The 16,913-nt window shown below is 38.3% G+C and overlaps 1 protein-coding gene across 2 annotated transcripts in view; it reads right to left on the reverse strand.

The window, feature by feature from the left end:
• The window catches only part of pi4k2b (phosphatidylinositol 4-kinase type 2 beta), a 78,483-nt gene that overhangs the window by 839 nt on the left and 60,731 nt on the right, over positions 1 to 16,913 (reverse strand). For both annotated transcript variants that reach the window (XM_028801745.2, XM_028801744.2), the window contains exons 6-9: positions 12,784 to 12,851; positions 6,702 to 6,801; positions 6,487 to 6,620; positions 756 to 815 (exon numbers count right to left, since the gene is read on the reverse strand). In XM_028801745.2, coding sequence (XP_028657578.1) covers positions 756 to 815; positions 6,487 to 6,620; positions 6,702 to 6,801; positions 12,784 to 12,851 — 362 coding nt within the window. The remainder of the gene's footprint in view (positions 1 to 755; positions 816 to 6,486; positions 6,621 to 6,701; positions 6,802 to 12,783; positions 12,852 to 16,913) is intronic.

Here is a 16,913-nt window from a genome sequence, read left to right on the forward strand (position 1 = left end):
TTCATCTGTGGGCAGGCAGACCACCCACAACTTAACAATTTTAGAAAAATTAGTTAAGATTTACACGCTTTGTTAGGGTAAATTAGTTGTTGAAACATGAATAATCCCCACCTGGGGTTGCAGTTTTAACCTCTTACACCATGAAAATCCATCCAGCTATTTTTGCTAACTACTGACACCCAGGACTTCTTATGAGCTGCTTATGCTCAACATGTCTCCATTTTCCTTAAAATCAGAGTTATTAAATGCAAGTTGGAAGAAAAATTACTCAGGTTTCAGATGCCCCCTGGTGGCCATTCCAAGAACAAGCAACTCTTTCCAACTAAACACTGAAGTTGTTAAGCCAAGAAGTGGAGACAGTGGATTTGACAAAGGCTGCTATCATAATATTTTCTCCCAAGTCATTTGACTCCAAGGGATTAAGCCATTTCAAATAAACTGAATTTACAGAACTTGGAAAATTAGTTTTAAGAACTTAATGTTAAAAAAAAATCAATCTTGATTTTTATGTATTTGTTTAACAGTCATGGTGTTTTATGATATTTGTAAACAAACACATGGTTATTTAAGCCTGTAAATGGAAGTTCATCATATAAAAATTGTGCTGAACTCAAATAGTTTTTTTCATTAAATAGTACAATTGACTTAGTAGATGAAGCATGGTGTGGTGTGTTCACAGTTCGTAAACAAAAACAGATGAATAAAGAAACAAATACACCCCAAGGTATATGTTAACATCTGAGCATATCATTTACCTGTCCTCTCATCACAGACATCTGTTTCTCAAAAGTAGCTTTGTCAAATCCCTTGTCCTTCTAATAAATAAAAAAAACCAAAATATATTGTTAACTGGCACATCAATGTAATTCTGAGCCATATAAACGATGTAATGCTTGATTACCACTATAGTATCACTTAAAAGATTAGAAAATCCACAATCCAAGGGAATATGCTTATTTTTTTATATTTAGACAGATGACCATTAACAAATGTATAATATGCTATACTCTTGTCATCTATTATAAATACTAATACTGCTTAACGGTAGAATCCCTAAAGCTTACGATTTTTTCATTGTCCACAAATGTGCAAAATAAAAGTGGTCTGTTAGCTCAGTGATAAGGAGCTACGAGCTGCTTGGTGTATGTTAGGAAAATTTAAGGAGATCAGAGGCAACAAAACAAATAAGCTTTAGGGATTCAAGAGTTAAAGCACAAAACTGGTAAAGGATCTCCAATAGTCCAGATCCATGGAGACATCGTACAGGTTTTCAAGGGGTAAAGTTAAAATACAGAAAGCAAGAATGTTGTGTATTTAAACTGTGTAATCAGAGTAACTAGGTAGCTGCTAGTTTACATTGTTCAAATTGCACTTAATCTGAGATACCTGCAAGATGCATAAATCCAAACTTGTAAATGAGTTAACAAAAAAGCTATGAAATGCTGCCTGCAAAGGTCAGTTTAAATGGACTCTCTTTATACATAAATAATGATTAGGTATTTTGAATTTAGGCAATGCTTGGCTTAGAAATGAGAAAGATCAGGGCAAGTATTGAATAAATGGTTCTATTTACAACAAATTGTTGGAATAGTGGTTTCTCTTTCATTCAGTGCATACAAATCACAAGTTAGGTAGAATGTGAGCATTAATAAAGATTAAACTATCCTGAAGTCTTAATACTGTTCTCCCTTCTGCAAAAGGTGCAACAGAACCAGTGGCCCTTGTTTCAGGTAAAGACTCAGGTCATATGGCTACATCTACAGAAATTCTTTAGCACCAAACCATTATGATAACTGCATGAGCATCCTTTTTAATATTGCTGGATGTTGTGTTTAAAGCCTTTGTTGTTTGATCTTACATAACACTATTCTGCACAACAAATGCATGATTGCAAGATTCTCCTTTTATTGTGCACACATAAGAACTTGAACATGTTTGTTCATTAAAATCACATTCCAGCTTAATTATGTTAAGAGCTGCCCATGTTCTCATAGTATTTCTTGTTGGAAAAACATACTTCATACATCTTAACAAATGCCCTGTTCTAACATTAGTTATTATGAATAAATGTAACTCGCAAAGGGATATGGGTTTAAACAAGGCCTGGGAAAGTTAACGTGTTAATTTTTGCAATTAATGTGGCCTGTTTTAACAGATTAAAAAATATTGTCACATCCAGGGCCGGCAATGAGGAGATCGTGACAGGCAGTGCTTTGGTCATGGCAGCATTTTCATATTTTTTTTTTACATGAAACAACAATACAAAAAAGTGTGAACCTAAAGAATCACATACACATCCAATACTGTATTTACATACTACCGTTATAAATAAAATTTTATTTCTGAAATTTTTTAAGTTTCAAATTACGTTTCACAATGCCTTGCCATGTGTCAGTACATGGTACTGATGTTCATTTCCTTTATTAATACATGCCGACACATGTGCAGGGGTGTGGGAGGAAGGGATGTTTATGATAATCCTGGAGCAATACCAAACAAAAGTAAGGTACAAATTACATTTTTTTATCATGTCATATTTCTGTAAGAACTTCGAATCAATGTCATATTACATATGTGCAAAATACATTTTATTGCAGTGGCACAAAAACCAAAATAAGTATCCAGTACTTCTGTATTTAACTTGCCAGTCTGCCAACCAGCTTGCAGTGCTTACTGCCCTAATATAATGACAAAATTCTATGAAACAGAAGTGTAATGATTATCCCTACCCATTATTTCAGATTGCAGTATCTTTGCTAATTATTTGCAAAAGTGCTTAAATGGGCTGTTGTCTAAAGGCTTAGCCATGCAATGTGAATATCATAGCACTATTACTGGCTGCAGACCATATACTGCACAAAAAGCTGCAAATTGCACATAGTTTACTTCTCCATTCAGTCACATATCATTTTATAGTTTACAGCATGTCTTCAATGCAAGTAAATCATAATGACAATTACTGGAAATAGCCTTTAGCAGAGCGGTCTGTGTCACTGCTTTTGTAAAATACGGTATATTGTAAAACAAAATATATATCCATATTACTAAATCATATGAAAAAAGATGATGGTAATCTGGGATGGATTGCTTCCGTAAAAATCACAGTTATCAATTTAAAATTATTTCTATTGATGGAGCAAAATCATGCTTAAAGAAATCATACTATTATCTTGCATAAAGAATAAGCCAGTCTAACAGTAATATTAAGCAATGCTCTGTATTTGTATATGTACAGTGCATCCGGGAAGTATTCACAGCACATCACTTTTTCCACATTTTGTTATGTTACAGCCTTATTCCAAAATGGATTAAATTCATTTTTTTCCTCAGAATTCTACACACAACACCCCATAATGACAACGTGAATTATGGCCAGTTTCACCCATTCCTCTTTGCAGCACCTCTCAAGCTCCATCAGGATGGATGGGAAGCGTCGGTGCACAGCCATTTTAAGATCTCTCCAGAGAGGTTCAATCGGATTAAGATCTCTCCAGAGAGGTTCAATCGGATTAAGATCTCTCCAGAGAGGTTCAATCGGATTAAGATCTCTCCAGAGAGGTTCAATCGGATTAAGATCTCTCCAGAGAGGTTCAATCGGATTAAGATCTCTCCAGAGAGGTTCAATCGGATTAAGATCTCTCCAGAGAGGTTCAATCGGATTAAGATCTCTCCAGAGAGGTTCAATCGGATTAAGATCTCTCCAGAGAGGTTCAATCGGATTAAGATCTCTCCAGAGAGGTTCAATCGGATTAAGATCTCTCCAGAGAGGTTCAATCGGATTAAGATCTCTCCAGAGATGTTCAATCGGATTAAGATCTCTCCAGAGATGTTCAATCGGATTAAGATCTCTCCAGAGATGTTCAATCGGATTAAGATCTCTCCAGAGATGCTCAATCGGATTCAATTCTGGGCTCTGGCTGGGCCACTCAAGGACATCTACAGAGTTGTCCTGAAGCCACTCCTTTGATATCTTGGCTGTGTGCTTAGGGTCGTTGTCCTGCTGAAAGATGAACCATCACCCCAGTCTGAGGCCAAGAGCGCTCTGGAGCAGGTTTTCATCCAGGATGTGTCTGTACATTGCTGCAGTCATCTTTGTCTTTATCCTGACTAGTCTCTCAGTTCCTGCCACTGAAAAACATCCCCACAGCATGATGCTACCACCACCATGCTTCACTATAGGGATGGTATTGGCCTGGTGATGAGCGGTGCCTGGTTTCCTCCAAACGTGACGCCTGGCATTCACACCAAAGAGTTCAATCTTTGTCTCATCAGACCAGAGAACTTTCTTTCTCATGGTCTGAGAGTCCTTCAGGTGCCTTTTGGCAAACTCCAGGCAGGCTGCCATGTGCCTTTTACTGTCTGGCCACACTACCATACAGGCCTGATTGGTGGATTGCTGCAGAGATGGTTGACCTTCTGGAAGGTTCTCTTCTCTCCACAGAGGACCTCTGGAGCTCTGACAGAGTGACCATCGGGTTCTTGGTCACCTTCCTGACTAAGGCCCTTCTCCCCCGATCGCTCAATTTAGGTGGCCGGCCAGCTCTAGGAAGAGTCATGGTGGTTTCGAACTTCTTCCACTTACTGATGATGGAGGCCACTGTGCTCATTGGGACCTTCAAAGCAGCAGAAATTTTTCTGTAACCTTCCCCAGATTTGTGCCTCAAGACAATCCTGTCTCAGAGGTCTACAGACAATTCCTTTGACTTCATGCTTGGTTTGTGCTCTGACATGAACTGTCAACTGTGGGACCTTATATAGACAAGTGTTTGCCTTTCCAAATCATGTCCAATCAACTGAATTTACCACAGGTGGACTCCAATTAAGCTGCAGAAACATCTCAAGGATGATCAGGGGAAACAGGATGCACCTGAGCTCAATTTTGGGCTTCATGGCAAAGGCTGTGAATACTTATGTACATGTGCTTTCTCAATTTTTTTATTTTTAATAAATTTGCAAAAACCTCAAGTAAACTTTTTTCACATTGCCATTATGGGGTGATGTGTGTAGAATTCTGAGGAAAAAAATGAATTTAATCCATTTTGGAATAAGGCTGTAACATAACAAAATGTGGAAAAAGTGATGCACTGTGAATACTTTCCGGATGCACTGTATGAAGAACGTAATCACTTAAAACAATCCAATCAAACAGAGAAAAATACTTACAATTTACAGAGGGCTATCCTGAACAGAAAACGGCATATCAGTTGCAAAATAAGAAACACCATCACGAAACAAAAGGAAACTGCAATACAAACACCTGAATAGCCTTTTTGTCAATTCAGTCATTTTGCCTGATGTTCTGAGTATGTTCCATTTACCACTGAACATGACTCAATATATGCTGAGCTACCAGTTTATTAAGTGCGCCTGTATTGTAGCATTTTATCTTTTTGATTTATGAACAGCATTGATTCTGCAAGATGTAAGATGTTCTGTTCAATAATGTTCTACCATGTGCAAATTACTGCATTGAGAACTTGTTACAAACTGTATGACTACAAAGTCTTGCCCTCATCCTAAAGATGCTCAATAAGGTCGATATCCTGGTGCTGTGCAGGTCACTGAAACAATGAAAACTCACTGTCATATTCCTAGACCATTTGATGACGTGGCACATTACCATGCTGGAAATGTCCAAAAAATATGTATATAGTCAGCAACAACATTCAGATGTGCCTTACCATTCAGACATTCCTCTATATCATGGGGCCCCAAAGTGTGCCAGGAAAGCATCACACTGCCACTACTAGGAGTCATGCTAGACCAAATTCTGATCCTTCAATCCAAGGCAATTTGGAGTTATCCAAACAAAAAACTTTTTTCCGACTTTTTAACGGTCCAATTTTATGTGTCTATGTCAACTGGGGACACTGACAACATCAACAGCCGACATGGTCTACTGCTTTGTAAAACTATATGAAACAAAATTCAGTAAGCATTCCATTGTGAGATGACACTCTGCACACCAATTCAAAGTTTGTACATTATTTGCTGAGTTTTGCCTCACCGTCCTTCTTTGATCCCTCTCATCACCAAACACTGTAAGTTACCTTTTCATTCCTATGCTGGATAAAAGCAGGCTAGCAATCCTTACTGTTAAACAATGGTCAAAGTGTATAGCCACAGACGTGAATGAGTTTGTTTTACAGCACAATATATACTTAAACTGGTGCACAAGTTAATGTTGTCAGTTGTCAACACTGTCTGCATTACTTAAATAAATATTTTAAAATTGGATGATGGCAAGCAGTTTATGCTTTCTTATTATTATGACTCTAGAAATATTCATTATAGTGTTAAGATTGTTTTTTCACTTTCAAATCCAAACATCTTTTACCTCTTGACAAAATTTAGATATTCTCCATTTGTTCTTAAAATTTCACTCCCAGGAATTTTGCTATGTGAAATAACTAGTATTACACACCAGAATTACAACTACTTAAACTAACAGTAGATTATTAATTTAAAAAATTATGTAAAACTAACCATAAACATTTCATAAATGTCTTCGCAGAGGTCTTGCACAAAATTCATGTCTGAGATGCGTGGAAGCACCAAATCCCTGGTTTCCTGAGAAAAAGGAACTTTGGCCTGCGGAAGCCATGCCCAGTGAAATGGATCTGTAACAGTACACACACACATACACTGTAACATTTTATTACTGTGAAAAGCAATTTGATTCAGTTAAACCATCTACTTACAGGCTCGCCACTCATCAGGATGCTTAAATGGAAATGCAAGTCCATTGTCTATTGCCGCTATTTTTATGACGGGATCTTTATTATCCAACCATTCAGAGTCCTATTAATATGAATATAAAGCGTATATTGTTTTAAATACAAAATGTGCTGCTAAAAACCTGCAAACAAGCTTAATGGGGGTAATGTACTGTATAATTATGTAAAGCATTACCTTTGTTAAACATGAAACAATTTTTGAATATAACAAATAATTATTACAAATTTTTTAATGTGTAGGATGACCTGAAAAGAATGATCACAAGACCATCTGTCAGTGCACACTGATTTAAATGGTAAGCATCCACACTCTCCTTTAAGAAAAAAAAGGGGAAAATGATCATTATCTTCAGACAAGCAGTCCTAATAAAGAATTTCGATTAATTTGCAGTTCCCTTTTATTAATCATCTCTGTAGCACAGAGACCAGTGTTATAGTTCTAAGACACACACAGTGTCAAAATGTTGCTTATATTAAACCAATCTTGTATTTGTATCATACACACATACAGTGGGGCAAAAAGGTATTTAGTCAGCCACCAATTGTGCAAGTTCTCCCACTGAGAGAGAGGCCTGTAATTTTCATCATAGGTATACCTCAACTATGAGAGACAAAGTGAGAAAAAAAAATCCAGAAAATCACATTTTCTGATTTTTAAAGAATTTATTTGCAAATTATGGTGGAAAATAAGTATTTGGTCACCTACAAACAAGCAAGATTTCTGGCTCTCACAGACCTGTAACTTCTTCTGTAAGAGGCTCCTCTGTCCTCCACTCGTTACCTGTATTAATGGCACCTGTTTGAACTCTTTATCAATATAAAAGACACCTGTCCACAACCTCATACAGTCACACTCCAAACTCCACTATGGCCAAGACCAAAGAGCTGTCAAAGGACACCAGAAACAAAATTGTAGACCTGCACCAGGCTGGGAAGACTGAATCTGCCATAGGTAAGCAGCTTGGTGTGAAGAAATCAACTGTGGGAGCAATTATTAGAAAATGGAAGACATACAAGACCACTGATAATCTCCCTCGATCTGGGGCTCCACGCAAGATCTCACCCCGTGGGGTCAAAATGATCACAAGAACGGTGAGCAAAAATCCCAGAGCCACATGGGGGGACCTAGTGAATGACCTGCAGAGAGCTGGGACCAAAGTAACAAAGGCTACCATCAGTAACACACTAAGCCGCCAGGGACTCAAATCCTGCAGTGCCAGACGTGTCCCCCTGCTTAAGCCAGTACATGTGCAGGCCCATCTGAAGTTTGCTAGAGAGCATTTGGATGATCCAGAAGAGATTGGGAGAATGTCATATGGTCAGATGAAAAACTCTACTTGTCGTGTTTGGAGGAGAAAGAATGCTGAGTTGCATCCAAAGAACACCATACCTACTGTAAAGCATGGGGGTGGAAACATCTGGCTTTGGGGCTGTTTTTCTGCAAAGGGACCAGGACGACTGATCCGTGTAAAGGAAAGAATGAATGGGGCCATGCATCGTCAGATTTTGAGTGAAAACCTCATTCCATCAGCAAGGGCATTGAAGATGAAACGTGGCTGGGTCTTTCAGCATGACAATGATCTCAAACACACCACCCGGGTAACAAAGGAGTGGCTTTGTAAGAAGCATTTCAAGGTCCTGGAGTGGCCTAGCCAGTCTCCAGATCTCAACCCCATAGAAATCTTTGGAGGGAGTTGAAAGTCCGTGTTGCCCAGCAACAGCCCCAAAACATCACTGCTCTAGAGGAGATCTGCATGGAGGAATGGGCCAAAATACCAGCAACGGTGTGTGAAAACCTTGTGAAGACAAACGTTTGACCTCTGTCATTGCCAACAAAGGGTATATAACAAAGTATTGAGATGAACTTTTGTTATTGACCAAATACTTATTTTCCACCATAATTTGCAAATAAATTCTTTAAAAATCAGACAATGTGATTTTCTGGATTTTTTTTTTCTCATTTTGTCTCTCATAGTTGAGGTATACCTATGATGAAAAGTACAGGCCTCTCTCATCTTTTTATGTGGGAGAACTTGCACAATTGGTGGCTGACTAAATACTTTTTTGCCCCACTGTACGTACATACATACATAAATACATACATACACAGTTAGGGCCACAAGTATTTGGACAGTGATACAATTTTCTTAATTTTGGCTCTGTGCACAACCACAATGGATTTGAAATGAAGCGATCAAGATGTGATTGAAATGTAGACTTGCAGTTTAAATTTAAGGTGTTTAACAAAAACACTGTATTAGCTACTTAGAAAAGACAGACATTTTCATACATGCCACAACACCCAATTTTGGACAAACTAACAATCATAAATGTAGTGATGATTTTCAATACGGGGCGGCACGGTGGCGCAGTGGGTAGCGCTGCTGCCTCGCAGTTGGGAGATCTGGGGACCTGGGTTCGATTCCCGGGTCCTCCCTGCGTGGAGTTTGCATGTTCTCCCCGTGTCTGTGTGGGTTTCCTCCGGGCGCTCCGGTTTCCTCCCACGGTCCAAAGACTTGCAGGTTAGGTGGATTGGCGATTCTAAATTGGCCCTAGTGTGTGCTTGGTGTGTGGGTGTGTTTGTGTGTGTTCTGCGGTGGGTTGGCACCCTGCCCAGGATTGTTTCCTGCCTTGTGCCCTGTGTTGGCTGGGATTGGCTCCAGCAGACCCCCGTGACCCTGTGTTCGGATTCAGCGGGTTGGAAAATGGATGGATGGATGGATTTTCAATACCTGGTTGAAAATCTTTTGCAGTCAATGAGTGCCTAAAGTCTGGAACCCATGGCCATCTCCAAGTAGTGGGTTTCCACCCTACTGATGCAGGAGTTTACTGCAGCTGTCTTCAGGTGCTGCTTGTTTGTTGGACTTTCTGCCATCAGTTTTGTATTCAGTAAGTTAAATGCATGTCCAATTGGGGTGAGGTCAGCTGATTAACTTGGTCATTGATGAATACTCCTTCTTTGCAGGTGGAAAGCATTTGGTTGGCTGTCACAGTATGTTTTCACTCATTGCCTATCTATACTGTGAAGAGTCAACCTATCTGTTTTATATCATTTGTCTGAATCTGAGCAAACAGTATGGCCCTGTACACTTCAGAATTCATTCTGCAACTGTTATCAGTAGTCAAATCATGAACAAACACCAGTGACCCACTTTCATCGATAGTTATGCATACCCATGCCATAACACTGCCTCCACCATGTTTCACAGATGATGTGGTATGGTACAAATCATTAGCCATTCCTTCTCTGCTCCATATTCTTCTCAATCAATCAATTAAATTTATTTATAAAGCATATTTAAAAATGACAGAAGTTGTACCAAAGTGCTGCACGAAGAAACATGTAAGGCTACTATAAAAACAGGCAGTTTAATAAAACAGTAAAAACTATTGAAAGTTTATCCTCCTGCCCCCGATGACCTCAGCCACCATAAAATGTGGAGGAGAACAAGTTGATTTTTTTTTTAAAATAGTCTTAAAAACCTCACTGGACATAGAAGATCTGATATGGAGCAGCAGATTGTTCCAAAGTCTTGGAGCAATAACTGAAAAAGCCCCGTCACCCTTAAACTTTAGCTATGATCTAGGAACTCCAAGAAGTAATTGAGCAGATGACCTCAAAACTCTTGTTCCCAAAAGGGGAAGAAGGAGATCGCAGATGTATTTATGGATGACGTCATGCAAGACTTAATAAATAAACAATAAAACTTTGAAGTCAATCCAAAATCTCACTGGCAACCAAAGGAGGGAGGCCAGTGAGATATTCTCACTTTTACTAGTGCTGGTCAGAAGTCCAGCTGCTGCATTCTGAACCAAATGAAAGTGAAACAAGACAAATTTGGGCAATCCCACACATAGGGGATTGCAATAATCAAACCAAGATGTAAAAAAGGCTTTAATCACTGTTGCCAAATCCTTCTGTGAAAGGAAGGATCTTAATTTAGAAATTTAACTCTACTACTGCAGAGATTTGTTTGTCAAAGCTCAAAGACGAATCAAGGAAGACTCCCAGATTCTTAACATTATTACAAATCTTTGCCAACAATGAGCCTAAATGAGTGCCTATTTCATTAACAGAAGAAGCCGGGCCAAAAATGACCTCAATTTTATTTTCATTTAGTTGGAGGGAATTTTACAGCATCCAGAGTTTAATATCATCAATACATTCTTGATCTTAATTTCATTTGTCCAAAGAAATCTGTTCCAAAACTGGACTGGCTTTTAAACAGTATTTTCTGGCAAAGTCTAATCTGTGTTTCCTATGCTTGAGAAATACCAATGGGATGTACCTTGTGGTAAATCCACGGTATTTACTTTCATGAAGTCTTCTCTTGATTGTAGACTTTGGCGATGATAGGCCTACCTCCCAAGTGTTCTTAGTGTAGCTAAATGTCATGAATTGTTTTTTCATCACCAAGGAAGAATTCTGCCATCATCTAGCACTGCTGTATGCTATGATTGTCCAAGCCTGTGAGTGTGTGTGTGTGTGCGTGTGTGTGTGTGCGTGTATATATACACACATGGTCTGCAATGAAAATGGTGGTTACTTCCACCTGATTGAATTTACAAATATTGTTTAGGATAGGGGCGATCCTTTATTAATCTCAGTATTTCTTGTTTTTTATTTCTTATTTCTTCTGAACTGCAGCTGTTATATCTTTTACTTGGATGTTATAGGTTGCATTAAATAAGTAAAGCTGGGAAGAAATATTTTTTTGTGTGTTTTCATTTAAGACTGTAAAGCAAAAAAATGGGAATATTTTGAAGGAGGAGATTCTTTTCTATACCCACTGCCAATTGGGGTATTCTCTGGCAAATGCCAATCCAGCTGTATGGTGATGGGCTATGAGCACAGGTTTCACTGGAGGACGTCGGGCTGTCATGCCACTCTCGTGGAGTCTTTCTTACAGTTTGGTCAGAAACATGGACACCAGTAGTCAGCTGGATATTATTTTGTAGGCTCTGGCAGTGCTCATCTTGTCTTTCCTTGCAAAAAGAATCAAATACCAGTCCTGCTGCTGGGTTGAGGCCCTTATATGGCCCTGCCCAGCTCTCCTCGTGTAACAGCCCGAATCCTGGTATCTCCTCCATGCTCTTTTTGAGACTGTGTTGGGAGACACAGCAAACCATTTTGCAACAGCACATACAGATGTGTCATCTTGGAGGAGCTGGACAACCTGTGAAACCAGAATTGACTGCAGGTACCACCTCAAGCTATCAATATTGACAAGGACACCAGCAAACCACAAAACTAGAGCAGACTCAGTCAAGAATAATAAGGAGTGCGCAACTGTCTGTGACCTCCACCAGTAAAACCATTCCATTTTTGGGGATTGGCTTGCTGTTGCCTCTCTATGTGTACCTGCTATCACTTTCATTTACAGCAAGGCAGGTGACTCAATTCACAATTGCTTATGCTTCCTAATGTGACAGATATTCCCGAAGTATGCCTGACTTGGTTTCAGACTGTGATGATTAAGTGTTTCCATATTTTTTATATTTTTTTTTGAGAAGTGTATATACATACATAAACACATACACATATATTATGAGGTTTCTGTACTCTTTTGAACCCTCCCCCGCCCCCACCCTCCCAAAAGAGATGACATGCCAAAGTGTAATTACCGTGTCTGGGGAAAGTAGCTTGTCTGTTGCTGAGGCAACTACGAGCAGATCGCGGTTGCGCTATAAGCGTCTGTCATCAATGGGTACTGCAAAGAACATTATAAATGCAGGGAACAGTATAACTTGGCCACTGACCTGGTCCCGACCCTGTCTGCTTGCTGTGTCTATGTATCTGAGAGTGGTAGATCCCACTACAATAAATAACTATGCTCCTGTTTCAAGTAGAATAAAGCTTATTTTACTGAAGTACTGAGACTCAGCTCAAAAACACCCCAAAACACGAGGCAAAGTCACAGTACTTTAGCAAAATTAGCTTTATTCTTTATTCTAAAATATACTTTGCTTGCCTTTCTGTAGCAAATGCATTATAACTTATTCAAACTTAATTTCCTGTTAAGGAAATTTACTTCCACTGACTTACCTTGCATACGACGTCACAATTTTCATCTGGTTTTTCATACTTGACTAACCAATTGTCATTACCTCTGTCTACAGAAAACAAACAAATTAAACATCATTGGCAATATCCTGAATAAAACTAATAAACAATAAAAACTCCATTAAAAGTACATATTTATTCAGTCAAAGACTAGTTCCTATAAAACAGACTGCATTAATTTCAGTCTACTAAATACTAACAAAACCTGTATGTGGAGTTTGTTACTTGTGGATTTTGTTGGCATTTTTTAAATATATGTAGTTAGCCCTCCTACAAAGACCAAAAACCATGAATCAGCTACCTTTTTATTTGTAGGTAGTTGTAACCATTAAAACAATTCAGGCCAGTTTAGACGAAGATATATATATATATATATATATATATATATATATATATATATATATATATTCTTTAATGGTTTGACTTCATTCAGAACCAAACATAAAAAATGTAAACCTTCCACTTATATGAATAACTTTAACAAACACAACAGCAATAATTCAAAAAAGTTTATAAGTGGAAACAGGTGATCTGTGTTAACACTGCGCTTAAATAATGGGTTTGTTTTATTACACAAAACACAAACAGTCTTTCTTGGAAACAACAACAACAACAACATTTATTTATATAGCACATTTTCATACAAAAAGTAGCTCAAAGTGCTTTACATAATGAAGAAAATAAAAATAAAAGACAAAATAAGAAATTAAAATAAGACAACATTAGTTAACATAGAAAAGGAGTAAGGTCCGATGGTCAAGGTGGACAGAAAAAAACAAAAAAAAAAAAAAGTCCAGAAAGCTGGAGAAAAAAATAAAATCTGTAGGGGTTTCAGGCCACAAGACCGCCCAGTCCCCTCTGGGCATTCTACCTAACATAAATGAAATAGTCCTCTTTGTAGTTAATAAAAGAAAATGTAAACTGTTTAATCCTTCTGTTTAAACTTTGCTTTGTTGTGAAACAATTGCATGATAAAGCACTTTAAGTAAACAAAACAGTGAAACTTCATATGTTTATTCAGTCACCTTTAAAAGCAGTTTGAGGACACGGTAATGCTGCTTCATAGTAAGGAGACTAGGGTTCATGTCCTTAGTGCTTCCTACATGGAGTTTGCATTTTTATCTCCGTATCTTCGTAGTGTGGCAGATGGCCAGGGCCCTTGCCCAGCCAGGACACCTATATAATGGATGGGCCAGGGGAAGAGTGTCTTCAGGGCTTCATCTCCCTCAGGAGGATAGAGGGCAGACCCTCGGTTTCCCAAAGGGCATGCTGGGAGCCAGAATTTGCTTAAGCCCTGTTGGATTCCGTGGGTGCTGCCAGGGGATGCTGCAGAGCCTCCACAGCTCTACTACGTTGGGCTTCCACCACACATGGAAATCCTGCTGGAAGAAATTCACTGGACACCTGGAGCACTTTTGGGTACCTTGTTAAAGGAGCCAGCCAACACTACTCCAGGAGACAGAGTGTGTGTTTGGGGGTGTCGGGGAGGATGTTTCGGAGGTGGATGAAGGTTGCTGCCAGGAAGAGTGTAGAAGGAAACAGAAGAGAAAGAGAAGAAAAAAAAAAAAAAAAAGACTGCTGTATTATACTGTGCTTGGGAACTGTGGCACTGTGGGAACGAGACAGAAGCATTTCCCACAGTTGAATAAACTTATCTTATGTGCTGAACTTGGGCTCTGTGTGTGTGGAGTCTGGGGAGCTGTACGCCTCCTGGTGTCCACAGTGGGTATCCCCTGGGTGTTTTGGTTTCTTCACATAGTCCAAAGACGTGCAGGTTAGAAAAGCTGCTGTTACTAAAATGGCCCTAGTGTGTGTGTGGTTACCCTGCAATGAAAAGGCACACTGTCCAAGTGCTGCTCCTGCATTACGCCCAGTGATTGCTCAGATAGGACCCTTTATGCAGTTTTAAGGACTTCACAGAGCAGCACTGAACATGAACCAACCCTGCACAAGGTGTTAGTGGGTGTGAGGCATCCTAGCTCTATTTAGAGTGACTAATTAACACATACACACATATTTGAGATTTGGGAGGAAACGCTTATACAAACAAATGGAGAATTTTCCAAGTCCAAATGAAAAAGGCTGGGATTCAATTGAAGTGAATAAAATGAAGTTTGACAAAATTGAATATTTAACGTCTGAAAATATTACATCAGCATGCAAATATTTAAGTTTTAAAAATCTAACATATAAAGCTAAAATTCTGTGTGTTTATGTATTCTGTAGATGTGTGTGTGTGTCTGGTATACAAATCTTCACCTGTCTATGTCAAAATTTACACACCTTACATATTTGATCGTAGGAAGACCATCAGCTATGTTCCAACCCAAAATTTTGGCTTTACCTTTTTTTTTTTCTTTTCATTTTCACTATAGTTTAAACAGCAGTGCCACCTGGTAGCTCAGATCAAGTGAAACACCAGAATTGACTGAAGCCAGACTAGCAGACAAAATGAACCAGAGCTTAAAATTACTTACCCGTGCAATGCCGGGTCCTGCTTCTAGTACATTTAATAAAAAAAAAAACCTGTACTTCAAAATCGCAAATATTAGTGTTCTGGGGAGTTCCATAACAGATTTCAAACCAACAAGAATATGTAAGATACTGCAAAAGCAAGAACAATTTGTCTGGTACAGTGAATATTTAGGTATATTTGTTATAACTCCGAAAGAACTGCCACACTACTGACTTGAGGAAATCAAGTACAGCCAAAATATCTTTAAAAAGGTTGTATTACTAAGTGCTATAATGCCTGCACCATATTGTGGGATCCTGTAAGGAACAGGCAGGGTACAAGCCCTCAGTTCAGCAAAAAACTGAGCACCATGTATACAACATGTCTTCCATACACCAAATAATACTGTTTCACAAACATTAAGTTCTAAACTGTTGGAAATTAAAGGTATTTTAGAGTTCTTCCAATACAATTTCAATTGTTTATGTAAAGTGGAATAACTTATGCATATGAAGTGCCCGTATAAAAAGTTCAATTAGTGCATCAAGGCTAATCATCCTGTACGAGAAAAGTATGGAGTAGTTCTGAGGAACTACTCACAACTTTGCCCTTATGAACCACTACACAGTACTTCAGAACTTTTAACCTAAATTTTGGTAGGGAGATCTTTAGAACAGCACAAATTTTAATCTGTTATAAGGAACATAACAAGCAGGAACCTATATATTCAAATAAAAAGGTAGGCCCAGTTATGGGATGAACTCTCAACCACTGGAGGTACTAGAGAAGAGAGCATGAAAACAAACCCGAGATCCACAATGCTTAATATTCTCTCTCTATAACACACTAGCATTGCCTACTTCCAATCAACAAATTATTCAGCAGATGAGTGTCAATAAATGCTGCTGAGTTCCTTTCTATCAATAGCAATACCTCACAGCTAGAGTAACTACTCTTTTCATCATCATTGGCCAAGTCAGAGGTTTTCCTTTATTTTTTGTGATTCTGGCATGTATTTGAGGGAGGTTGTTGTTATAATATTTATTTACTGAGCTCTGTAAAAAGATCGTTTTCTCTTGGGACAAATAAAGTCCTATCTATACATACAGCACTTGGACTATAAGAATTTAAATGTAATTAAACCCATCCATCCATACAATTTATATTTTTAGACTGTACTGCATAGCAAGAAAGAGTGCATTAAATACTAATAAATCTGAATTTCTTAACACTGACAATGAATAAATTTACACATCTGTTTTATATTTCACAGCAGCAGTCACCATAGTTACATACAACTTCTGGGAAAAAAGGTTTCTCAGCAGACAGAATGTTTTCAGTATAAGGTAGTTAAAGAACACACGAAAAAGAAAACATATTGATCTAAATGTTGTTTATTTTGAAATTAAAAATATTTTCTATGTTGCTGGAAAATTTGAAAATCTTTTATATATCCACAAGACACATCTCTATAGTTATTCTGGCTCTAAAAATTAAACAAAATAATACTTTGCTTAAGTTGTCTACTGTACTATTTTTCTCTTTATTATTCATTTACCCTTTTCCACAAGTATGTAATAAGTCAGGGCAGAAGGCAAAGGCCTAAGACCTAGGTAGAAGAGCTATATCCAAGAAAGTCAGAGTAAACAATTTTTTT

The sequence above is a fragment of the Erpetoichthys calabaricus genome, chromosome 5 (genome assembly GCF_900747795.2).
Source record: "Erpetoichthys calabaricus chromosome 5, fErpCal1.3, whole genome shotgun sequence".
NCBI classification, from domain to species: domain Eukaryota; kingdom Metazoa; phylum Chordata; class Cladistia; order Polypteriformes; family Polypteridae; genus Erpetoichthys; species Erpetoichthys calabaricus.